Genomic DNA, 26,495 nt, shown 5'->3' with positions numbered 1-26,495 from the left:
TCCTATAATGTTGTTTCTTACATTCTAGAAATATTGACTGTACTTAAACATCAAATTCAAGTACAAATAATCACTTATTTGTATACTGTCATACACAAAAGGACATGCATTCAACGATACTTACCTAATTCAATTTCCTTCTCTATTTCTAAATTAGGCATTGGTTTATCTTCTACAAAAAACTCTGTAGAGGTACTCAGCTCTGGTAGGGATTTTAGCAGCTGTCTGCGATACTGTGAACACCAGGGTGACTGAGTAGGGCTGTCTGCGGGAAAAAAAATGTTCAAAAAAAATTATTCCAAAACTTAAAATGGGTATTATAACAGAGGAGGGGGAAAAAAACCCCATGATTGCATGATCAATACTGCTAACCTAACAAGACTCATCTATCCCAGGTCTTTATGATACCGAATTCAGTTAGTACTCACTTATTCTAGAGATTTCACAATTTATGGCAACTTTTCTAGAGAAGAAATACTTATATCTCAGTTTGCTCTGATAAGTAAGTGTTCACTGGACATGGATATAGATATTTGTTTACAAATGGTATATATGAACCTACCTGTAGTCTCACTAGTGAGCTCCAGTTTCTCAGGAATTTGAAGACATTTGATGGAGGAGGTGCTTGTAACTGAGGCAGAAGATCCAGAGAACCCAGAGGAGTGTGTGGCTTCACCGCTGTCTTCAATAATTGGGCTGAAAGAACCACAGATGAGTCAATCCTCAAGGGGGTAATTTATATCAACTTATCTTTATTATACTTTTATTTGCTATTCAATAGCCTCAATTTTAAAGTCCATTATTTTCCTGAAAGAAAAAAAGATTCATAATCAGAATCTAGGTAACTTTATCTACTCTGGTTGAAAATCAATGCCAAGCATTAAATTTATGTTTTATTAACCTAATCTATAGGAAATGCCTTCTTCTACGTCTATTCTAAACTGACTGAGAAAAACTAAGACACTAACTTCCTTCCTCTTTATCCTTTCTTTGGACTTTTTAACTCTTCAATAAGCAAAGGTCAAGAAAGAAAAAGCGAAATTATTCAAGGTGAATACATGCTAGAAAATGTGAAAAAAGTTTGAAAATACAGTTTTAAAAGTACAAAATGGCAAATTAAAGAATATTCCTGGGCTTCCCTGGTGGCGCAGTGGTTAAGAATCCGCCTGCCAATGCAGGGGACACGGGTTTGAACCCTGGTCCGGGAAGATCCCACATGCCGTGGAGCAACTAAGTCTGTGCACCACAACTACTGAGCCTGCGCTCTAGAGCCCGCAAGCCACAACTACTGAGCCCACGTGCCACAATTACTGAAGCCCGTCCTGGAGCCCATGCTCCGCAACAAGAGAAGCCACTGCAATAAGAAGCCACGCACCACAATGAAGAGTACCCCCACTCGCCACAACTAGAGAAAGCCCGCACACAGCAATGAAGACCCAAGGCAGCCAAAAATAAATAAATAAAATTTATAAAAAAACAGCTTGCTCCTTAAAAAAAAAAAACAAAACTATTCCTAAAACTGGAATAAGTTTGTTTAAATCAGGTGGCTTTTAAATATAGAGAGATCACAAGGCTTAGTCCCTGGCTCTCTATGCCATTCCCCCCCTCTTCTTTATTCATTTCCACCTCTCTATCAAAAGATATTTTAAATAACATGTCTCCAGTGGAGCCAACATGGCTACCAGGAGGATGAGAAATTCGTGTCTCCTCACAACTAGGGCACCTACCAGGCACTGGTGGGGGACCACAGACATCTCAGGGGACGGGAGGAACCCCCAGCCACCGGGTAGGACGTGAGGTGTGGGGGGAGTGAAGGAGGAAGAGAAGTGGAGGGGGACCGGACTGGCACCCCTGAGGGGCAGCTGGGGGAGGGTAAGGGATCCCACCCCGAAAGGGGGAAACTGGGGAACCATTAGGAGGGCAGAGGATCAAAAGGGAGCATGGCCATGTTTCCACTGCCCACTTGGACCCCCAGGAACCTGCTGAGATCCTGGGCCTGATCCTCTCCCCACTGAGGCCCTCTCCAGACGCACGGGTCCTGAGGGAGTGGGAGGGAGGGAAGGGGGAGCAAAAGTAAAGGTTGGACTTCAGGGACCAACACCCCTGAGGGGTGTCTGGGGGAGGAGGAGTTCCTACACCCAGCAGGACCCACCCATGGTTAGGGGTCCAGTGGCCCAGTGGGGGGGCGGGTGCGGGAGACCCTGGCAGAGACCATGGGGGAGGGGCATGAAGAAACGGAAGGTAACACGGCCAGTGCCTTCCCTGTCCACTTAGGCACTGGGAAGCCTGTTGGGGTCCAGGGCCTAATCCTCTGCCCTCAGAGCCTCCCTCCTGCCCCGGAGAGCCCAAGCCCTGCCCCTACACCCTCACTCAGGGCCCTACCTCCAAACTCCCGAATGCCACACTCTAGAGGTCCTTCTTTCCACGTGCTGCCTACCCCCTTCTGTGCAGGTCCTAAGCAGAGGCCCCGCCCCATGCTTGAACGTTGTCCCGCCTTGGCCCCACCCCATGCTCAAACGTCACCTCCATGCCCTACGTCCTGCCCCACCCTAAACCCCACCCCCGCCTAAACTCCTCCCCCAGAGTCAAGGCTTTTTTTCTTTTCTTTTCTTCTCTTTTAGATTGGGTTCTGTTTTACCTTGTTGATTCACTGCTGTTGATTCTTTGGTATTTTTATTTTTCTTAATAAACCTTTTATTATTCTAATTTTATTTTATTTTTTACACTTTATTAGTGATCTCTCCTTTTGGCTTCTTTCCCACCCCACCCCCTTTTTCTCCTTTTTTTTCTGCTGCGGTTTTATTTTACCTTGTTGCAGTTGCTTCAATTAGTTTATTTTTCCTAATATATTTTATATCTTTCTAATTTTATTTTGTTTTTTATTCTTTGATATTGTACTGCTCCTTTTTTTCTTTCTTTCTTCCTTTTTTTTTTTTATCCTGCCACAAAGCTTGTGGGATCTTGGTTCCCAGGCTGGAAGTCGGGCCTGAGCTCCTGTGATGGGAGCTCCAAGTCCAAACCACTGGACTAACAGAGAACCTCAGACCCCAGGGAATATCAGTCGGAGTGAGGCCTCCTGGATGTCCTCATCTCAGCACCAACACCTGGATATATCCAACTGCCTGCAAACTCCAGTGCTGGACGCCTCAGGCCAAACGACCAGTAAGACAGGAATACAACACCACCCATCAAAAAAAAAAAAAAGAAAAAGAAAAAGGACAAAAAAACTTGTTACAGACGAAGGAGCAAGGTAAAAACCTACAAGACCAAATTAATGAAGACAAAATAGGCAACCTACCGGAAAACGAATTCAGAATAATGATAGTAAAGATGATCCAAAACCTCGGCAACAGCATGGAGAAAATAGAAGAAACATTTAACAAGGATCTAGAAGAACTAAAGAGCAAACAGTGATGAACAAGACAATTACTGAAATTAAAAATACTCTAGAAGGAATCAATAACAGAATAACTGAGACAGAAGAATAGATAAGTGAGCTGGAAGATAAAATGGTGGAAATAACTGCCAGGGAGCAGAATAAAGAAAAAAGAATGGGGCTTCCCTGGTGGCACAGTGGTTGAGAGTCCGCCTGCCGATGCAGGGGATGTGGGTTCATGCCCCGGTCCAGGAAGATCCCACATGCTGCGGAGCGGCTGGGTCCGTGAGCCATGGCCGCTGAGCCTAAGCGTCTGGAGCTTGTGCTCCGCAACGGGAGAGGCCACAACAGTGAGAGGCCCTCGTACCAAAAAAAAAAAAAAAAAAAAGAATGAAAGAATTGAGGACACTCTCAGAGACTCTGGGACAACATTAAACACACCAACATTCGAATTATAGGGGTCCCAGAAAAAGAAGAGGAAAAGATAGGGTCTGAGAAAATATTTGAAGAGATTATAGTTGAAAACTTCCCTATCATGGGAAAGGAAATAGTCAATCAAGTCCAGGAAGCACAGAGAGTACCATACAGGATAAACCCAAAGACAAACACGCTGAGACATATATTAATCAAACTATAAAAATTAAATAAAAAGAAAAAATACTGAAAGCAGCAAGGGAAAAGCAACAAATAACATATAAAGGAATCCCCATAGGTTAACAGCTGATTTTTCAGCAGAAACTCTGCAAGCCAGAAGCGAGTGGCAGGATATATTTAAAGTGATGAAAGGGAAAAACCTACAGCCAAGGTTACTCTACCCAGCAAGGACCTCATTCAGATTTGACAGAGAAGTTAAAACATTTACAAACAAGCAAAAGTTAAGAGAATTCAGCACCACCAAACCAGCTTTACAACAAATTCTAAAGGAACTTCTCTAGGCAGGAAACGCAAGAGAAGGAAAAGACCTACAATAACAAACCCAACAATTAAGAAAATGGTAATAGGAAGATACATATCGATAATTACCTTAAATGTAAATGGGTTAAATGCTCCAACCAAAAGACACAGACTGGCTGAATGGATACAAAAACAAGACCCGTACATATGCTGCCTACAAGAGACCCACTTCAGACTTAGGGACTCATACAGACTGAAAGTGAGGGGATGGAAAAAGATATTCCATGCAAATGGAAATCTAAAGAAAGCTGGAGTAGTAATTTTCATATCAGACAAAATAGACTTTAAAATAAAGACTATTACAAGAGACAAAGAAGGACACTACATAATGATCAAGGGATCAATCTAAGAAACTATAACAATTGTAAATATTTATGCACCCAACATAGGAGCACCTCAATACAGAAGGCAAATGCTAACAGCCATAAAAGGGGAAATCGACAGTAACACAATAGTAGGGGACATTAACACCCCACTTTCACCCATGAACAGATCATCCAAAATGAAAATAAATAAGGAAACAGAAGCTTTAAATGACACATTAAACAAGATGGACTTAATTGATATTTATAGGACATGTCATCCAAAAATAACAGAATACACTTTCTTCTCAAGTGCTCATGGAACATTCTCCAGGATAGACTATATCCTGGGTCACAAATCAAGCCTTGGTAAATTTAAGAAAACTGAAATCATTATCAAGTATCTTTTCCGACCACAACGCTATGAGACTAGATATCAATTACAGGAAAAAAACTGTAAAAAATACAAACACATGGAGGCTAAACAATATGCTACTAAATAACCAAGAGATCACTGAAGAAATCAAAGAGGAAATCAAAAAATACCTAGAAACACACGACAATGAAAAGAAGATGACCCAAAACCTAAGGGATGCAACAAAAGCAGTTCTAAGAGGGAAATTTAAAGCAATACAATCCTACTTCAAGAAACAAGAAAAATCTCAAATAAACAATCTAACCTTACACCTAAAGCAATTAGAGAAAGAAGAGCCAAAAAACCACAAAGTTAGCAGAAGGAAAGAAATCATAAAGACCAGATCAGAAATAAATGAAAAAGAAATGAAAGAAACAATAGGAAAGATTAATAAAACTAAAAGCTGGTTCTTTGAGAAGATAAACAAAATCGATAAACCATTAGCCAGACTCATCAAGAAAAAAAGGGAGAAGACTCAAATCAATAGAATTAAAAATGAAAAAGAAGTAACAACTGACACTGCAGAAATACAAAGGATCATGAGAGATTACTACAAGCAACTATATGCCAATAAAATGGACAACCTGGAAGAAATGGACAAATTCTTAGAAAAGCACAACCTTCCGAGACTGAGCCAGGAAGAAATAGGAAATATAAACAGACCAATCACAAGCACTGAAATTGAAACTGTGATTTAAAATCTTCCAACAAACAAAAGCCCAGGACCAGATGGCTTCACAGGCGAATTCTATCAAACATTTAGAGAAGAGCTAACACCTATCCTTCTCAAACTCTTCCGAAATATAGCAGAGGGAGGAACACTCCCAAACTCATTCTATGAGGCCACCAGCACCCTGATACCAAAATCAGACAAAGATGTCACAAAAAATGAAAATTACAGGCCAATATCTCTGATGAACATAGATGCAACATCCTCAACAAAATACTAGCAAACAGAATCCAACAGCACATTAGAAGGATCATACACCATGGTCAAGTGGGGTTTATCCCAGGAACGCAAGGATTCTTCAATATACACAAATCAATCAATGTGATACACCATATTAACAAATTGAAGGAGAAAAACCATATGATCATCTCAACAGATGCAGAAAAAGCTTTTGACAAAATTCAACACCCACTTATGATAAAAACTCTCCAGAAAGTAGGCACAGAGGGAACCTACCTCTACACAAAAGGCCATATATGACAAACCCACAGCCAACATCGTCCTCAATGGTGAAAAACTGAAACCATTTCCACCAAGATCAGGAACAAGACAAGGCTGCCCACTCTCACCACTATTATTCAACATAGTTTTGGAAGTTTTAGCCACAGCAATCAGAGAAGACCAAGAAATAACAGGAATCCAAATGGGAAAAGAAGAAGTAAAACTGTCACTGTTTGCAGATGACATGATACTATACATAGAGAATCCTAAAGATGCTACCAGAAAACGACTAGAGCTAATCAATGAATTTGGTGGAGTAGCAGGATACAAAATTAATGCACCGAAATCTCTTGCATTCCTATACACTAATGATGAAAAATCTGAAAGAGAAATTAAGGAAACACTCCTATTTACTACTGCAACAAAAAGAATAAAATACCTAGGAATAAACCTACCTAAGGAGACAAAGACCTGTATGCAGAAAACTATAAGACACTGATGAAAGAAATTAAAGATGATACAAACAGATGGAGAGATACACTATGTTCTTGGATTGGAAGAACCAACTTTGTGAAAATGACTATACTACCCAAAGCAATCTACAGATTCAATGTAATCCCTATCAAACTACCAATGGCATTTTTCACAGAACTAGAACAAAAAAATTCACAATTTGTACAGAAACACAAAAGACCCCAAATAGCCAAAACAATCTTGCAAAAGAAAAACAGAGCTGGAGGAATCAGGCTCCCTGACTTCAGACTATACTACAAAGCTACAGTAATCAAGACAGTATGGTACTGGCACAAAAACAGAAATATAGATCAATGGAACAGGACAGAAAGCCCAGAGATAAACCCATGCACACATGGTCACCTTATCTTTGCTTTGGGTAGTATAGTCATTTTCACAAAGTTGATTCTTCCAATCCAAGAACATAGGAGGCAGGAATGTAGAATGGAGAAAAGACAGCCTCTTTAATAAGTGGTGCTGGGAAAACTGGACAGCTACATGTAAAAGAATGAAATTAGAACACTCCCTAAGACCATACAGAAAAATAAACTCAAAATGGATTAAAGACCTAAATGTAAGGCCATATACTATAAAACTCACAGAGAAAAACATAGGCAGAACACTCTATGACATAAATCACAGCAAGATCCTTTTTGACCCACCTCCTAGAGAAATGGAAAAAAAACAAAAATAAACAAATGGGACCTAATGAAACTTAAAAGCTTTTGTACAGCAAAGGAAACCATAAACAAGATGAAAAGACAACCCTCAGAACGGGAGAAAATATTTGCAAACAAAGCAACTGACAAAGGATTAATCTCCAAAATATACGAGCAGCTCATGTAGCTCAATATCAAAAACACAAACAACCCAATCCAAAGATGGGCAGAAGACCTAAACAGACATTTCTCCAAAGAAGATATACAGATTGCCAAAAAACACATGAAAGAATGCGCAACATCACTAATCATTAGAGAAATGCAAATCAAAACTACAGTGAGGTTATCACCTCACACCAGTCAGAATGGCTATCATCAAAATACCTACAAACAATAAATGCTGGAGAGGGTGTGGAGAAAAAGGAACCCTCTTGCACTGTTGGTGTCAATGTAAATTGATACAGCCACTATGGAGAACAGTATGGAGCTTCCTTTAAAAGCTAAAGCTAAAACTAGAATTCCTATATGACCCAGCAATTCCACTACAGGGCATATACCCTGAGAAAACCATAATTCAAAAAGAGTCATGTACCACAATGTTCAATGAAGCACTATTTACAATAGCCAGGACATGGAAGCAACCTAAGTGTCCACTGACAGATGAATGGATAAAGAAGATGTGGCACATATATACAATGGAATATTACTCAGCCATAAAAAGAAATGAAACTGAGTTATTTGTAGTGAGGTGGATGGACCTAGAGTCTGTCATACAAAGTGATACAAGTCAGAAAGAGAAAAATAGATACTGTACGCTAACATATATATATGGAATCTAAAAAAAAAAAAAGGTTCTGATGAACCTAGGGGCAGGACACGAACAAAGTCACAGATGTGGAGAGTGGACTTGGGGACATGGAGAGGGGGAAGGGTGGGCTGGGACGAGGTGGGAGAGTAGCACTGACACGAATACACTACCAAATGTAAAATAGCTAGCTAGTGGGAAGAAGCTTCATGGCACAGGGAGATCAGCTCAGTGCTTTGCGACCACCTGGAGCGGTGGGATGGGGAGGGTGGGAGGGAGACGCAGGAGGGAGGGGATATGGGGATATACGTGTGCACGTAGCTGAGTCACTTTGTTGTACAGCAGAAACTAACACAACACTGTAAAGCAATTATACTCCAATAAAGATGTTAAAGAAAACCAAAAACATGTCTCTAATTGCCTATTTGAAATTAGCATCAACCTACTCTACCATTATTTTAACCTCAATATTAAAGGAAAAATAAATGCCTCGTCTCTACCAATCAGGTACACTTTGCTGAGTTTTCTCAAAGATACCATATCCGGCAAAATTTACTTTTAACCCTTAGAATCAAATCAGATACTAAATCCCATTAACACTTTATCTGGAGGAGCCCAGCTGTCAGGTAAAGCACTTAGCACAGTACCCAGCAGGTAGTAAAAGCTTCATAATTGACTGCTATAACTGACAAGCACACACAGAATAAGAAAGCCCTCAAACAACCTGATTTGTACAACCTATAATCACTAGTCACCTCAGCTTCTTGATGCTGAGAGTTGGATTGTAGATAGTGCCACAAGCAGTTTGCTGGTCCTCAGAAGTCTTCACATCTAGGTCCTCTTCCTGCAACAGTCTCTCAGGATCAGAAGGGAGATCCTTCAAGGATATTATCTCATGAAAAGGAGTGGATGCAAAACGAGCTGCTCTAGCGAAGTCACAAGTGTCTTCTGGGTTAGGACAAATAGTTACATTCCTGAAACCTGTGATAATAGCATCCTCACTCAAGGGCTCAATTCCTGTAAATTCATCCTGAAAAACCACAAAAAACTTAGCTCAAACATTTCAGTGAGCATATGAATGGCCTATCTTTTTTAGTGAAAGAGATACATATTAGATAAGTGATTTTTAACACAGGGTGCAAAAGCATCATATCAGAATCTCTAGAGAAAGACAAATTTAAAAAGCACATCATTACATTTGAGGAAAAAGGTTTTGTATTATGAAAACAGCAAATTATATTTCATCAAAAATACACTGTGAGGATTCTCCATACAAAGGAAAAATACTGGACAATGTTTTTTTCCCAACCAATTTCACCTAGGAACTAGAGGACTAATGCTATTTTTCTTCTGGCTTTGGCCTAGAATATGTTCCAATAATCTGCTATCCTCCTAGCTTTTAAGTCTTTTACTTTGACAAATGTTTAATTTCTATTTTATTTCTTAAAGGTAATTCATGATCATGGTAGAAAATATGGGAAAAAAAGTATAAAATAATGGAAAACATTTAAAATACGCCTTTGTTGCCATAAAAAAAATACACCTTTGTCTTTAAAAGTAATACAGGTATATAGTTTTAAAAAGTCAACTAGTTTAAAAGGATATATAGTGAAAAAGTCTCCTTTCCACACTTGATTCCCCCTGACGTCTCCACTCCAGTTACTACTCCCCAGAGGCAACTGCTATGACCATATACATCTGGTAGGATACATGCACAAGCATTTTCTATGCATTTAAAAAAGAGGTTTTAAAACAAGTGAAATTATAGCATCTATGCTAGTCTATATTATTCCTTCTCATTATATTTTTTAGTATATTTTCTGTGCTATTAAAAATTCTTTAGAAACATGATGGTAACATTGTGGGTTTATCAGAAGTTGACCTAATGTTTTAGGTTATCCCGTTTTTCACTGTCATAAAACTATTTTAAATATTCTTGTAGATTTAAATCTTTAAGAATATGTTAACTTTCTTAGGAATAATTCATAAAAGTAGAACTATCAGGTCAAAAAGGTAATTGAACACTAAGTGTCTTTATACATACCGCCCTCAGAGGGATTGTACCATTTTATACATTTACCTGAAGTACACAAAAGTGCCTATTTCATTTAACCCTTATAGATATTAGATATTAATTTTCTAAATCATTACCAATATGATATATACTCTGAATTTCTGACTCAACATTATTTAGTAGAGGTGAGACACATCTAGAAGAAACAATAAGTGAAACTAAAAAATTGTAAGATTAGAGTAAAATAGATGTCTGCAGTCTAAGAATACATTTTATGCAAATTCTACTTATGGCCCTATTAGTTTAGACACTTTAAATTTTTTTTTTTAGTAGGGGAAAGAATCCTGGTAGGTACCTATTAACAAAATTCAAGTAAGAGGTTTAAGACAAAAAAACTAGATTGAGACTTACCCCTTTAATAATTTAGTCCATCCTTGAACAGCTGAACCTAGAACCACTACCTCCAAATCTAGCCTATCCATCTATTCTCTGGTGGTATTCTCCAGAACACAGTATGTAAAACTTACTCTTCTACATCATTATCTTTTCATAGCAGTCAGTGGATTACCTATATTAGAATTACCTGGGAAACTATTTAAAACAAATAAAAATACATGCTTGGGTTTTATCCCTGGAAATTCCAATTCAGTATAGTTGGAATGGGGCCTGAGCACCTTTAGTCATAAATGGCTCCCGAGGTTCCTCTGGGTTGCTGGAAATTTTCTGTATCTTGACATGGGTGAAGACCGCACAGATATTCACATATATAAAAATTAATATTTGTGCAGTTTATGAATATAAAATATACCTCAATAAATAAGTAAACAAAAACATGTTTGAGTCATTCCCTAGGATGTGGAGAATATACTGTTTTAAATCAGTGTTTTAAATCACTGTAGCTACTGATCATGTCTCCCCTTAAAAGTCTTCAGATTAAACATACTCAGTTCCCTTCAATCTCAAGACAAGTTTCCAGATGCTGGTTTAAGACTTCAATGAAATGTCACTGATAAAGTTTATTTACTTTGTCTTGAATATCTACACAGGGTCTTTTTTTATCCTAAGTATTATCATGTCACTAGTCCACAGTGATTAAAACAAAACATTACTACAAAAAAAAAAGGTTGGTTCACATAACTCTTTCATTGCCAATGTTTCATAAACATTTTATAAGATCCTTGGCTTTCAAGGCAGTGATTTTTCCCCCACTTTAAAAAACTGAGATATAATTAACATACCAAAAACTTCACCCTTTAAAAGTGTGCATTTCAGTGGTTTTTAGTATATTCATAGGGCTTTGCAACCATCACCATCTAACTCCAGAACATCTTCATCACCTCAAAAAGAAACACCATATCCATTTGTAGTCACTTTCCAACCCACTCTCTCCCTAATCCCCTGGAAATCCCTAATCTACTTTCTGTCTTTATGGGATTTGCCTATTCTGGACATTTCACATAAATGGAATCATACGATATGTGTTCTTTTGTGTGTGGCTTCATTTTAGCAGTGTTTTCAAAGTTCATTCATGTTGTAAGATATATAAGTACTTCATTCCTTCTTATGGCTGAATAATATTCCATTGTATGGATACACAACGTTTTATTTATCCATGCATCAGTTGACGAACACTGGGCTGTTTCCAGTTTTTGGCTATTATGAAAAATGCTGCTATGAACATTCATGTAAAGCTTTTTGTGTGAAGATATGTTTTAAATTCTTTTGGATATATACCTAGGAGGGAATTGCTGGATCATATGGTAACTCTATGTTCAACATTTTGAAGAACTGCCAAACTGTTTTCCAAAGAGGATGCATCATTTCACATTCTCACCAGCAAAGTATGAGGGTTCTAGTTACTTCCCATCCTCACCAACACTTGTTATTTTGTCTTTTTGATTATAGCCATCCTAGAGCATGTGTGCAACATTTCACTGTGGTTTTGATTTTCATTCTCTGATAACAGATGGTTTTGAGTGTCTTTTCATGTGCTTATTTCAAGCCAATAATATTCATTTTAACCCTAAACTTTTGTGAGAATTGAATGAAACTATCCACTAGTCCATTTATATAAACTTAGGGATATTGTTCCTTACACAAACATCTGGAGATACATGCTCATTTGAGGTGATGCTTTCTGAAGTTTTGAGAACTGCAAGGGGTCTTCGTTGGGCTAAAACCCGTGGGGGATCTGCAGAAGGACTGGAAAAAGACATATTTCATTCAGCAATTTTTCTCTTAACATAGATAACAGTAACCCCCTATTTCATCCTCATTTATAACAATAGAAAACTTTTAATTGTCAAAACAAAACAAAACCAAAAAACCCCTCAAACCTGATAGTCTTTTTTTCTGAAAGAAGAAATTCATCAAAAATGGAGAAAGGTACACTGGAACCTATAGAAAGAGAGACTAAATTTACACTCTTAAGAGTAAATGCCCTGCTCTTCAAGACAACTAGGTCAATTAACATTTTTGCTGTTTGAAAGCATAAAGACAATTTTGTTTATCTTTTATAATAAATAATTTCAAATATATAAAAGTAGACATCATTAAATAACAATTACCTAAACATGGATGATCTTGTGTCATCTTTATTTCCCACTACTACTCCCCCAAACCTAACCCAATTCTGGATTATTTTGAAGCAAATACAAAACACCGTATCATTGCATATGTAAATATTTTAGTACATATTTCTTAAAGAGATAGCCTCTTTTTAAAAAGCATAATCTCAAAACATGATCATATCTATAGAATTAACAATTTCTGTATTCAAATATCCAGTCAGAGGTTTCACATTTTACCAAAACTTTCTAGAAAGTTTGAATTAGGAATGCAAAGTAGATTCATACACTGTGACTAGTTGAAATGCCTCTTAAATTGCTTTTATTTTATAGGGTTTTTGCTTTTGCTATTAATTTTTTATTTTAGAAACTGGGTTGTTTGCCCCATAATGCTGGATTTTTTGCCAATTATATTGTTTCACATGTTCTTCTATGCTTTGCATTTCCTATAAATTAATGGTTAGAATTAGAGGTTTAATCAGATTCTACTGAATTTTTTTAACTACTTATAGATGGATATTCATGTTTCTACCACTTTTAACATGTTTCTGAAAAGACAACAAATTTGAATATAAAACAGCTTTAGTTTTAAGCTTTCCCCCTCATTCTTCCAAAAAACCACTTTCCACTCTTGGCTGCTGGGTACTACTGATATGCTTAGCTAGAGTACACTAACTAAAGTGGAAGATTATTTTGTAGTTAGTATAAATTTAAATTACATTTAAACCAAATATTTTAAAGCAATGAGTTATTTTATAAAAATATTCTTTCAAATGTCTAACATATCTTGAATCACATGCTTATAACTGAATTCCATGATTCAAATATAACAATACCTTAGTCCCTCTCTCTGCTTTCTTTCAAATCCTTTTACCACAATCAAGAAAAGTATTTACACTTATTACATAATGCCTTTGTATCAGTAAGTTCTTCATGAGATTGTCAAATAAAACTCACTTTTAGAATGAGGCTGTTCTTGCCAAATGTTTTCTGCAAGTGAAGTTTCCCTGTGAAGAAATTTGTTTTAAAACATGTGCTTAGTACCCACAGAAAGAATTATTTAATCCTTAAAAGTCCAAGAGGTCTTTTTATTAAATATAATCTTCTTCACTCTAAGATAAAGAAAATATTCTAGTACCATTAAACCAAATTCTTTAAGATAGAACCCTCAGTCATTAAAATTGTCATAGAATTATATTTGATAACAGATGTTAAGTTACATTAACAGTATAAGCAGATTACAAAATGGTAAGCTTTCATTTTTATAAAACAAAACCAAACAACAAATAAGAATATACCAATGTTAATACTAGTCATCTCTTGGTAGTAGAAATGGGTGGTATTATCATTTAAAAAATTATTTGGTTGTTTTTATAAGAAACATGTATTTTTTTTAATGGAAAAAAGCCAGCACCCAGACCTCCCTCATCAGCATCAAAGCTTATGTTGTGACAAAGACTTGGAAAAATCATGTCTCAATACTATAAAAGTTAAGGAGACTTCAAGTCACTAGAGAGTCAAAGGTCAGTTCTAGATGCCCTCCTATAAGCACCATCCCTCCCACCAATGCGGTCCTACCTGGCACAAGAGTTTACTGGGCAAACAGAATTGCATAGAGCCATTCCTGGTATTTCCTGAGACTCTGAAACAATTCGCAGTTCAGCTATCTCCTTTGTAGACATCTTCTCTTCTTGCTATTTGCATTAAATAAACAAAATCAATGTGTCCCTCCTATATAGAAAATGCTACCTATTCTCAAGTTTTAGTGCCAAAATTAACTTTACTATACTCTTCCCCTAGACATATATTAACCATATAAAATGTCTGTACCACAAAAGTTCTTCCCAATAATTTATGTTCCCAGTATAAACTGGTACTGTTGTACTCAACTGAGTAGTGGCATGGAAATACACACTAAATTTCTTTAGCTAATCTCATTTTAATGGAACATAACTAGAATAAAAATCTAAAGTAAGAAGTAACAGAATAGTGATTTAGAGTATAACTAAGAAGTCAATAGTCAATAAATTGCATCACTTATATGCCACAAATTCCATTTGAAGTCACCTGTTAAAATTACTTTCCTGCTCAACTTTACTGATACTAATAGCAAAGAAACTATCAGAAACTGAGTGGGTCTGACAGGACTTTTTACTTTCTATATTTTTATATTGTTTAAATTTGTTTCAATAAGCATTAGTTGTATGTATTGAAAAAGAGAATGACCTGATCACTTGCTCTTTCTTGCTGAGTAGTTTGGATTTCTTTTAGCTTCTTCTCCATCTCTTCAATCTGCTTCTGCATTTCTGCTCTCTTCTCTGCACTGGTCAGTAGCTCAGCTAGAAACAGTGAAGTTGGCTGAGGCATTATTCCTCATAGCAATTTATCCTGTCACAAACTGTCTTTGGGGCTCATGTCCTCAACGTATGTTAATATTACAGATGAGAATGATACAAATGGAGCAAAGCCCTCAACTTGAGGTCTAGGTCTCTATTATTATTATTATTATTTTTTTGCGGTACACGGGCCTCTCACTGTTGTGGCCTCTCCCGTTGTGGAGCACAGGCTCTGGATGCGCAGGCTCAGCGGCCATGGCTCACGGGCCCAGCCGCTCTGTGGCATGTGGGATCTTCCCGCACCAGGGCACGAACCTGTGTCCCCTGCATCGGCAGGCGGACTCTCAACCACTGCGCCACCAGGGAAGCCCCAAGGTCTCTATTATTTATTCAGTCAATAAAAAATAGAATATCTATTATGTGCCAAGCACAACTTTATGAATTTAGGTTTTAGTGGTACATAACACAAAGTCCTTGGTCATGTGATGCTAACGTTCAATTTGGGACAAACACAGAAATTAACAAGAAAAATCAGTTTTAAAAATAAAACTAAATAGGTGATGTGAGAATGTGTCACTGGGTAGGGGGATGGAGGTCAGGGGCTACTTAAGACCAGAGATCAGGGAAGATCATCTAAGAAAGTTACATTAGAAAGCTGTAACCTGGATGACAAGGGGCCAGTCATATAAAGATCTGGGGAAAGATTTTAGGCCAAAGGACTAGCTGGCACAAAGGCCCTAATGCAGGAACAAGATTATTGTGTTCAAGGATCCAAAAGAAGGCCAACATGGTTGTAGCACAGATAGAGGGAGCAAAGTAAAAGATGAGGTTGGAGAGGTAGGCAACGGCCAAATCACGTAGGGGTAAAGACACTGTACTGCATTCTAAGACAATGAAAAAACACTGGAGAATTTTAAATAAAGGAGTGACATGATCTGACTTCTTTTTTTTTTTTTGTGGTACGCAGGCCTCTCACTGTTGTGGCCTCTCCCGTTGCGGAGCACAGGCTCTGGACGCGCAGGCTCAACGGCCATGGCTCACGGGCCCAGCCGCTCCGCGGCATGTGGGATCTTCCTGGACCGGGGCACGAACCCGTGTCCCCTGCATCGGCAGGCGGACTCTCAACCACTGTGCCACCAGGGAAGCCCATGATCTCACTTTTTAAAAAAGATAATTTGCTGTGAATAAAATGGACTGTGTTAAGGCCAGAATGAGGGCAGAAAGTCTAATCGCAGTAGTCCAGCTAAAAGACTGTGGTTTCGATAGAGGTAATAATGGGAATGGTGATAAATAAAAGATTTATGAAATTTCTTGGTGGTAAAGTTGATAGGCTTATTCATTAGATGTGGGGGAATGGTAAAGAAAGAGGGATCAGAGATGACTTCTGGACTTTTTCTGGCTTGAACCAACTGCGTGCATGGGGATGCCTTTTATTGAGATAGGGAAGCCTGTGGTACATTTGCATATTGGGGTGTGGTTTGTGACAGAAATCACTAACTTTGTTTTTCTTTAAAGTATTTATTTGGCTGCACCAGGTCTTAGTTGCAGCATGTAGGATCTTCCTTGCGGCATGCGGGATCTTTTAGTTGAGGTATGTAGGATATTTAGTTGCGGCATGCAAACTCTTAGTTGCAGCACGTGGGATCTAGTTCCCTGACCAGAGATCAGACCAGGGCCCGCTGCATTGGGAGTGCAAAGTGTTAGTCACTGGACCACCAGGGAAGTCCCAGTAACTATTTTTGGTTAGGTTGAGTTTAAAATGTCTATTAGGATAGCCAATAGATGCAGGCAACTAAATGTGAGTCTGCGGTTCAGGTGAAATGTCAGGGATGGGGATATGAATTTGAGAGTCCATGGCTTGAAAACAGTATTTAATCTATTACCTAAAGATAGCTGTTGAAAGAAAAGATAATTGGGATACTTCAGAACTCTCCCCTGGGCCTCAGGAAGAGGTCCTGAATGAGAAGAACAGGAGTAAAGGAAACTGAATGGGAATACACATCAAGGAAGAAGCCAAGAGAAGCATTTCATATAGTATTTCATCAACTGTGCCAAATGAAGCCAAGAGGTCAATAAAGATCAGGACTGAGAAAGAGCCATAAGATTTGGCAAAAAGGAGGTTTCTGGTCACCGTGATCACTGGAATAGAAGGGATGCTTGAGGAAATAATAGGCAGCAAAAGATGATTACAATTCCCCCCAAATTTTGCTGTGAAAGAGAGTATAAAAACGGGGTAGTAGCTAGAGAAGAATATGAGGATAATGGAGATTTTTTCTTTTTCTTTTTTTTTAAAGAATGGGGACATTAGAGTATATATGTATAAATTAGTGAGAATGGTTTAGTAAAAAGGGAAAATACTGGAAGGGGAAGAAAAAAGGGCCACTCCTTTGATAAGAACAGAGAAACATTAATTTTTTTAAAAGATCTATTTATTTATTTATTTACTGGCCATGTTGGGTCTTCATTGCTGCCCACGGGCTTTCTCTAGTTGTGAGTGGGGCTACTCTTCGTTGGGGTGCACAGACTTCTCATTGCGGTGGCTTCTCTTGTTGCGAAGCATGGGCTCTAGGGGCGCAGGCTCAGTAGTTGTGGCACACGGGCTCAGCTGCTCCGTGGCATGTGGGATCTTCCCAGACCGGGGCTCGAACCCGTGTCCCCTGCATTGGCAGGCAGATTCTTAACCACTGCACCACCAGGGAAGCCCCAGGGAAACGTTAGTTTTAACAGAAAGAATGAGTGTATAGGTACAGACTGCAGATATGGTAGATTTGGTGGAAGAAAATGGAGTTACCATTACATTCCTTCTATTTTCTCAATGAAACTAGAAACGAGATTATAGGTGAGGAGGGACAGGGATGCAGATTTGAAAATATGAAAGAAAATTAAATTAGTTGTTTAGCAGAAAGAAGAAATTCACCTACCAGGAAACTAGAATGATTGTTAAGCACTGGTAAATGCTCATTTGAGATTTGTGGTCAAGAATTTAAAATGACTGGACAGCTACATGTAAAAGAATGAAATTAGAACACTCTCTAACACTATACACAAAAATAAACTCAAAATGGATTAAAGACCTAAATGTAAGACTGGACCATATAAAACTCTTAAGAGGAAAACATAGGAAGAACACTCTTTGACATAAATCACAGCAAGATCCTTTTTGACTCACTTCCTAGAGAAATGGAAATAAAAACAAAAATAAACAAATGGGACCTAAGGAAACTTAAAAGCTTTTGCACAGCAAAAGAAATCATAAGCAAGACGAAAAGACAACCCTTAGAATGGGAAAAAATATTTGCAAACGAAGTAATTGACAAAGGATTAATGTCCAAAATATATAAACAGCTCATGCAGCTCAATATCAAAAAAGCAAACAACCCAATCAAAAAATGGGTGGAAGACCTTACATAGACATTTCTCCAAAGAAGACATACAGATGGCCAAGAGGCACATGAAAAGCTGCTCAACATCACTAATTATTAGAGAAATGCAGATCAAAACTACAATGAAGTATCACTTCACACCGGTTAGAATGGGCATCATCAGAAAATCTACAAACAATAAATGCTGGAGAGGGTGTGGAGAAAAGGGAACCCTCCTGCACTGTTGGTGGGAATGTAAATTGATACAGCCACTATGGGGAACAGTATGGAGGTTCCTTAAAAAACTAAAAATAGAATTACCATATGACCCAGCAATCCCACTACTGGGCATATACCCAGAAAAAACCATAATTCAAAAAGACACACGCACCCCAATGTTCATTGCAGCACTATTTACAATAGTCAGGTGATGGAAGCAACCTAAATGTCCATCAACAGATGAATGGATAAAGAAGATGTGGTACAGGCTTCCCTGGTGGCATAGTGGTTAAGAATCCGCCTGCCAATGCAGGGGACACAGGTTCAAGTCCTGGTCCAGGAAGATCGCACATGCCACGGAGCAGCTAAGCCCATGTGCCACAGCTACTGAGCCTGTGCTCTAGAGCCTGCGAGCCACAACTACTGAGCCTGCATGTCACAACTATTGAAGCCCGTGTGCCTAGAGCCTGTGCTCCGCAACAAGAGAAGCCTGCGCACCACAACGAGAAGCCCGGGCACCACAACAAAGAGTAGCCCCTGCTCGTTGCAACTAGAGAAAGCCCGCGCACAGCAACGAAGACCCAATGCAGCCAAAAATAAATAAATTTATATATTAAAAAAAAAGATGTGGCATATATATACAATGGAATATTACTCAGCCATAAAAAGGAACGAAATTGGGTCATTTGTAGAGATATGGATGGAACTAGAGACTGTCATACAGAGTGAAGTAAGTCAGAAAGAGGAAAACAAATATGGTATATATTTGCATATATGTGGAATATATGTGCATATATTTCTACATACATGTGGAATCTGGGAAAATGGTACAGATGAACTGGTTTGCAAGGCAGAAATAGAGACACAGATGCAGGGAACAAACGTATGGCTACCAAGGGCAGAAAGTGTGGGGTGGGATGAACTGGGAGATTGGGATTGACATATATACACTAATATGTATAAAATAGATAACTAATGAGAACCTGCTGTATAGCACAGGGAACTCCACTTCACTGTACAGTAGAAACCAATACAACATTGTAAAACAACTATACCCCCCCACACAAAAAAAAGAATTTAAAATGAGACCGATGCACACAGTTGCATTTTTCTCCAGCTACATTTAAACTATCAATACTTGGATGCAGGTACAGAGTGTGAGCAGAGAGCTGGATTTAAGCAGGGTTGAGGTTCTGCCAGGTGAACACAGTATAGTGGATGATGTAGGGAGTAGAAAGTAAGATATGAGCCAGGTGCTTAGTCAGTTAATGAGTGACAGGGAGTGACTAAAAAGTCTGAGGTGAGAACACTAAGGAGGTTGAAGAGGCAGAAAAAGAAAAATTGGAAGACATGAATCCGAAAGAAGCTTTTTGAAGGAGGATGGGGAATATGGTTTGGAAGTAGCAGTGGTAAGAAAGGATAACAGCCTTGTCTTTAGGCCCAACCTGTGGCTTCCTCATTTCTCATATCCCTACCTGAGAGTGAAAGTCTGCAACAATCTTTGAAGCTAATTTTCAGTATAAGAAGAAACCTCTTTCTTATAGGCATAAGGATTTATAAGAGTACAAACTAGATTCAGAGACAAGTTTAGGAAATGAGTATTAAAATATCCTCAAAGGTCAATACTTTTTTTAACTACTCAAATCCCAACTAACCCTAGCTCAGGTCCTTCTTTGGCTAGTTGAGAATAAAATGTACTATTTTACCTGTATATACTTGGCATAGCTAGAGCCTTCCCTTTAGGAAGCAGTAGTTTTAATCTAAGTACCTAGTTCCTTTCCCAGCTCATATTTGGCTACTCTGCTAGCCTACTTCTTTGTTGTGGTGGTTCCCACTTTGAAAAGCTTTACACAACCAGCTCCTTGCTTTTTAACCATTCCCTGTCTCCTACCTAGACACGTAGATTCCATTTTTCAATGTATTATTTGAGCCCAGAGCACTTCTGTCAACCTTGGAAGGCACCAGTTGATGTAACAAATAGGGCAATTCCAAACGTACAGTCTGCTTTACAGACGTTTGCTTCTAACTTGTCACCTGGAACTCTGAAATATTTTTTTCTCAAACAAATTACAAGTGATGGTTAAGTTTCCCAGCTAGCCTTATGAATGCCACGTCTCCTTAAGTGAGCTGAGCTGCAATAGTAGGTTACTCTGGATGCCTGTGTTTAAAAAAAAAAAAAAATTTCTTCTTTCTTGGTATAGATCCTAGTCAAAATGTCTAAATGAATGAAATTTATTTCTGGACTCTCCCCTACCTCCCTTTCTGTACTCTCGCGCATCTTCTAATGCCTTAAGCTCTAAATGCTATACTTCCCTACTTTCAGCCTATTCTTCACACCTCTTGCCCCCAAGTACTTCTAGGCTTCAGAATCAGAACCACTTCCCACTTCCCCCAAATTCCCAGTTTTTCAATTTATAGTGAAGCTTCCCTTAACTTAGAAAGAACATAATGTCTTTACTAAACAGTACACATCACTATCATCTAAATGAGTGAGTATGTTAACCTAAATAAGCCCTGGGAGAAATTTCGGCTGAAGTATCAAAAGTAAAGTGAAATATTTAGGAAATGTTAGGAAAAGCACTCTGTCTGCCGATTGCAGGGAAATTATGAATTGGTCATGCAGTTCCTTTACTTTTGAACACAAACTTAGTTGCTTAATATTTTTCCTCAGGGGTTTCATGGAAAGCAACAATGGAAATTCAGCCTAAATGCAGAAACATAGAAACCACAGAAGCATCACATAAAGGTATACACAATGGGGTAATTTTCCTCAGACTTAACATATCAACTCAATCTTCCTACAACTAAGTTATTTTTACAAACTTGAACTAGATCAATACACATACCTTCTCTTCGCTCTGTTAATTTCTTCCGGAAAACCTCAGCCCGGATCTCCTCAAAGGAGAACTCCCCCACTCCTGCATAAATCTTCTCCTTACAATACATCATTTTCTCTTTCTTCTCCTCAGACTCTTGCTGAAGGCTCTGAACTCTTTGCAGGAGATCTCCTTCTTCCTTTCCAGGCTTTCTTGTGCTTAGAATGTGGTTTATACTGGGTTCAATTTTACATGGTGTCCTAAAAGAAGCAAGATAATTATTATTCACCATACAGATCAAATGAGTTATTTCTTACGTTTTGACAGAACACAGGGACAATGTCAGTAGTGAGGCTATACGTGAGCAATTCCAAAAAACCAAAAACAAAAAAGACTGAGAAAACAGGCTAAAAATAATTTACATGGTCCATCAACAATTATGTTCTGAGTACTACTATGATGAAGAAGGAAATTAGGTGTAAGTTAGGGTCATCATATAGCTTTTATTACTTATAGGTAAAAATAAATCTGAATACCATATCTTTTTTTTAAAGGAGGTAATATTTTTATTAAAAAAATTGTTTTTATTGAAGTATAGTTGATTTGTGTTAGTTTCAGATATACAGCAAAGTGATTCACTTATACATATATATATATATATATATATATATATATATATATATACTTATAGATATATTCTTTTTCAGATTCTTTTCCCTTATAGGTTATTACAAAATATTGAGTACAGTTCCCTGTGCTATACAGTAGGTCCTTGTTGGTTATCTATTTTACATATAGTAATGTGTATATGTTAATCCCAACCTCCTAACTTATCTCTCCCCTCATCTTTCCCCTTTGGTAACCATAAGTTTATTTTCTATGTCTGTGGAAATATCTAAATCAAAGCCAGTGTATGAAATGAAGTTAACTTATGCAATACAGCCCATTTTCCATTGTTTAGCACCCCAAAGAATTAGAGTTAGGAATATAGCATTTAGGGAACTGATGATGTGAAATTCAATGTTCTCAGCTGAGGGGGAAGAATGAGAGTGGTAATATAGGTTTGAAAAGAATGAAGCATAAAGTACCTCAATCGGGATAGGGCAGATGTTCTCAATCTGGACAATGGATCAGAATCACTTATGTATCTTTTATTTTCTTATGTACCTTTTTACAACTAAAGATACCTGGTCTTCACCTCAGATACACTGGATCAGAACCTTGAATGGCCCAAGCATCTACATGCTTAAAAGCCTTCCTCAACTGATAAAAGACTATGAAAATCCCACACAAACATCATACCTAGCATATACGAAGGGTTATAGCTTAGTTATGAGGAAACTCTTGCCATGGGGTGCAAAATACGACCTAATATTAGAACTCCACAATGTTACATATTAGACTGAATCTCAGACTGCCTGTTTATTTAATCATCATCTATCATATTTTTTCTTATAAACAGAAATGCCAAGGGTTAGGAAGAAAAAGACATCCAGAAAGAAAAAGCAGGTTACGAGGAAAAACTGCTATAATTTCTCATTACTGTCAATAACAAAGGTAGAACACCTCATTTAAATCACAGTGATTGTCTTTGACTAAAGCAATGTAAATATAAACCTATTGAGTTTATTCCTTAATAATACCAACAAATAGTCTTTTAGCCCTAACATACTCAAAAAAATATAGATGTAAAGGAAATAAAACTTTGGTTTACCTTCATCCCCACAAAGAAGAAAATGCCTTTGGGAACTAGGATAGGTGCCCCTGCCCACTCTTCATAATTCCCACCTCAAAATATCTGGAAACCAAACTCACATAACTGGCTGTTGTGCAGTCTCTTCCACATATGGAGTAAAACTGGGAAGCACAGAGGGTACAGCTGTCATAGAAGCTGCATTGCCACGAGGCTGGCGATGAAGAAGAAAACTAAAATTACCATGGTTTTACATTCTGACACAACATATGCAGACCATGCCTAATTATTCAAGAGGAATTAAGAGAGATGCTAAAAATACTCATCTACTCTAACTCTGAAGTCTTTGTTATGTCAGCAAATAAACTGGATCTAAGAGTCCTTACCCTGTATTCCAAAGGCCTGCCTGTGTTCCAAGGGCCAGCTTGCAGCTCATTCTCTTTGGCCCTGGACACAGGAGGTGCTATCCATGGCTGCCCTGTAGGCCTAGATGACTCCGCTCTAGAAGGTTCATCAGCATTTTCATCAAAAACAGTAATTCTAGAATTACTTTGCATCTGTTGAAGAACTGGATTTTGGAGTCCTCTGTTCTGCCTTGGAGCTAAGAGAAAAATATTAAAACTCCATGTAAAATCTTTAATTATCAATTTAGATGCCCAAGAAGGTATACCTAATTCTTTCCCAAATCAAGGAGATTACTTCTACTACCACACAATCATAGATTTTTTTAAATAATAATTTTAAAAACCTTAATGGATCAAATTAGTAATTTTTAAGTCCATTCTGTATGTTACTTATACCCTACCTCTTTTCCCTCAGCTGTAATCTTTTATGCATAGATATCCAAGAAACAAATTCTACATCTTCCTTCAGTCATCATTCTAACATTGCCTAATTTTACCAGACTAACCTAATCTTAATCTTCATTTTTCAGTTTAAAACTTTCTCTCAATGGAAATCAGCTGAAATGTACTGAATCTAGAAAAAGCAAATTAGCCCACTTATTAGTGGTATTCTCTTTAGTGGGGCTGCTTATTAGAATCAAGCTTCATCATGATCTGGATGAAATATTCTTTAAGACTATATTCCTTATACCCTAATTCTCAGATCTCCAAGGAACATTCTGAGTATTAATTTTTATTTATTTTTGGCAGCATTGGGTCTTTGTTGCTGCACACGGACTTCTCATTGCAGTGGCTTCTCTTATTGGGGAGTACGGGCTCCAGGGTGCACAGGCTTCAATGGTTGTGGCGCACAGGCTCTAGAGCGCAGGCTCAGTAGTTGTGGTGCATGGGCTTAGCTGCTCTGCGGCATGTGGGATCTTCCCAGACCAGGGCTCAAACCCATGTCCCCTGCATTGGCAGGAAGATTCTTAACCACTGTGCCACCAGGGAAGTCCCCATTCTGAGTATTAAAAGTTGATATCAGGAAAGGGATAAGAGATCTTTTAAAAATCTGGTCTACATGTCTAACTGCTATAAATTTGGTTAATAATTATTTATCTTTGTACCTTCCACTCAATTTTGCTGTAAACCTAAATTTCCCTAAAAAATAGTGAATTTTTAAAAAAGCTATTACTGATCATCTTTAGGTATACAAAGACAGCCCAATTTCTGACCCCTCAAAAGCTGAAGACCAAGTTAAAACATTCTTTGAGGATTTGGTACATGTAAGCTTTACTTTGATAATACTTGCTACATTATTGCATATATTCTTTCAACTAACAACTAAAACTGAGAAACTCTAGATGCTCCCTGTATATTAGGTTAGGTTTTTTTTCCTCTCTCTCTTTTTCTTTTGCATTATAAGGGCCTCAGAATGGGTTTTTCTTAATTAAGAGACAAAATGCTGACATGTTTTAGTGTTACTGCACACTGTGATCTCAGTTCTCCTTAGACTTTTCTTTTTTGCTACCTAGTACTCAGAACAGAAGGACAATGTCCACATATATATTTATACATGTTCTCCTTACATAATTTGCCTACCACCTGAGACGAAGAGCTTCCCATAATAACACTTAACAAACTTACCCTTGAGAGCACCTCCTACACGGCTGATTGGAGCTCTTGCTGTCTTCTTCCCTTTGCTTTTTAGTTCAGCCAATGTGCTTCGTTGTGGTTCAGAAGATCCAAAAACTTCCTCCTCCTCTTCTTTCTCAAGTGCCAACAGAGTTTGCCGAGACACTCGAGCTTGGAATTGTCTAAAGTAAGAGAATGGACAATTAACATTTGGTGAGATGAACACTACTCACCAGATTCAAATTTCTTAATTTGTTAAATAAACAAGGGCGAAAAGTGGGATAAGGGAAGAAATATATACAAATAGCCAAAAGAAAGTGTTTAATCTCTCAGGAATAAAGAAAGCCACCTTGAAATCAGAAAAGGTTTTGGCTAGAATGATTTAGCTCCCCCTCTGTATGTCCAAACTTGACCAATTAAAAATACTCTGAAGAGCACGAGTAAGTTGATCTCAGGATCAGATCAGGATGTCTAAGATTAAGATCATAGAATTTATTAAGATGAGACTTTCCCACCAACTTTTTAAACTCACGAAATAGTTGAAAGAGTAAATGAGCACCCATATACCCTTTACCTAGATTCACTAATTGTTAACATCTTGCCACGTCTATTTTTATCGCTGCATGTCTTTCTCTCTCTACATAGAATCCCCACCCTACCCCCTACACCACCATTTTTCCTGAATCAGATGAAATGAAGTTGCATCCAACAGGACATTTTACTTTAGTAAAGCTGGCAGAAGTTTGAAGTCTAAACTTCCTGTGCTGCTGCCCAAGTTTCAAGCATTATCAAAAGGGTGAAAAAACTGAATAAACTGCGAACGCTGGCCAAGATGGAACAAGCTCATGATAGCTTCTCTCTCTCTCACTGATTAGAATTAAAAACTCTAGACAAAATACAAAAAAGCAACTGAGATCTCTGAAACGTAAACAAAAGCAAGTGGACTGTGGAGAGGAGTCAAACTTGAAGAAACAACCCACACAGGGCTGCTTCCTGGTTTTTTTTTTTTTCCTCTTCATCTCTTTTCCTCACTTTGAATTGTTACACTGGTGGTGTAGGAAGCTAAAACTCCTAGAGAAACCTCATCTTTCTGGCCAGAGGACTAGAAATACAGGACTCTGAGGGCCAATGAGTATGGGAGAAACATTGGAGAGGATGAGCTGAAGAAAGGGATCTCCTAATTCTATACATAAATTGGCACAAGCTCTGGACTCACCCCTGAGCTATGCATACACAGGGCAGACCCAAAGCAGCAGAGAAAAGGCTTTGAGAATT

General features: G+C 38.1%; 1 protein-coding gene across 1 annotated transcript in view; it reads right to left on the bottom strand.

Annotated features, from left to right (window-relative positions):
- BUB1B (BUB1 mitotic checkpoint serine/threonine kinase B) overlaps positions 1-26,495 on the bottom strand; it is a gene marked incomplete at both ends in the record, with an annotated part of 57,240 nt that overhangs the window by 10,353 nt on the left and 20,392 nt on the right. Inside the window, 12 exons of the mRNA XM_082848634.1 lie at positions 125-265; positions 563-696; positions 8,951-9,225; positions 12,306-12,411; positions 12,546-12,606; positions 13,734-13,783; positions 14,355-14,470; positions 15,003-15,115; positions 21,540-21,769; positions 23,325-23,416; positions 23,589-23,803; positions 25,233-25,402. Of these exons, the coding sequence (XP_082704760.1) occupies positions 125-265; positions 563-696; positions 8,951-9,225; positions 12,306-12,411; positions 12,546-12,606; positions 13,734-13,783; positions 14,355-14,470; positions 15,003-15,115; positions 21,540-21,769; positions 23,325-23,416; positions 23,589-23,803; positions 25,233-25,402 (1,703 nt within the window). The remainder of the gene's footprint in view (positions 1-124; positions 266-562; positions 697-8,950; positions 9,226-12,305; positions 12,412-12,545; positions 12,607-13,733; positions 13,784-14,354; positions 14,471-15,002; positions 15,116-21,539; positions 21,770-23,324; positions 23,417-23,588; positions 23,804-25,232; positions 25,403-26,495) is intronic.

Source organism: Leucopleurus acutus (assembly GCF_964270905.1).
Source record: "Leucopleurus acutus genome assembly, chromosome: 1".
NCBI lineage: Eukaryota > Metazoa > Chordata > Mammalia > Artiodactyla > Delphinidae > Leucopleurus > Leucopleurus acutus.
Note: the sequence above shows the minus strand (reverse complement) of the source record. Positions and strands in the feature narration are given on the sequence as shown.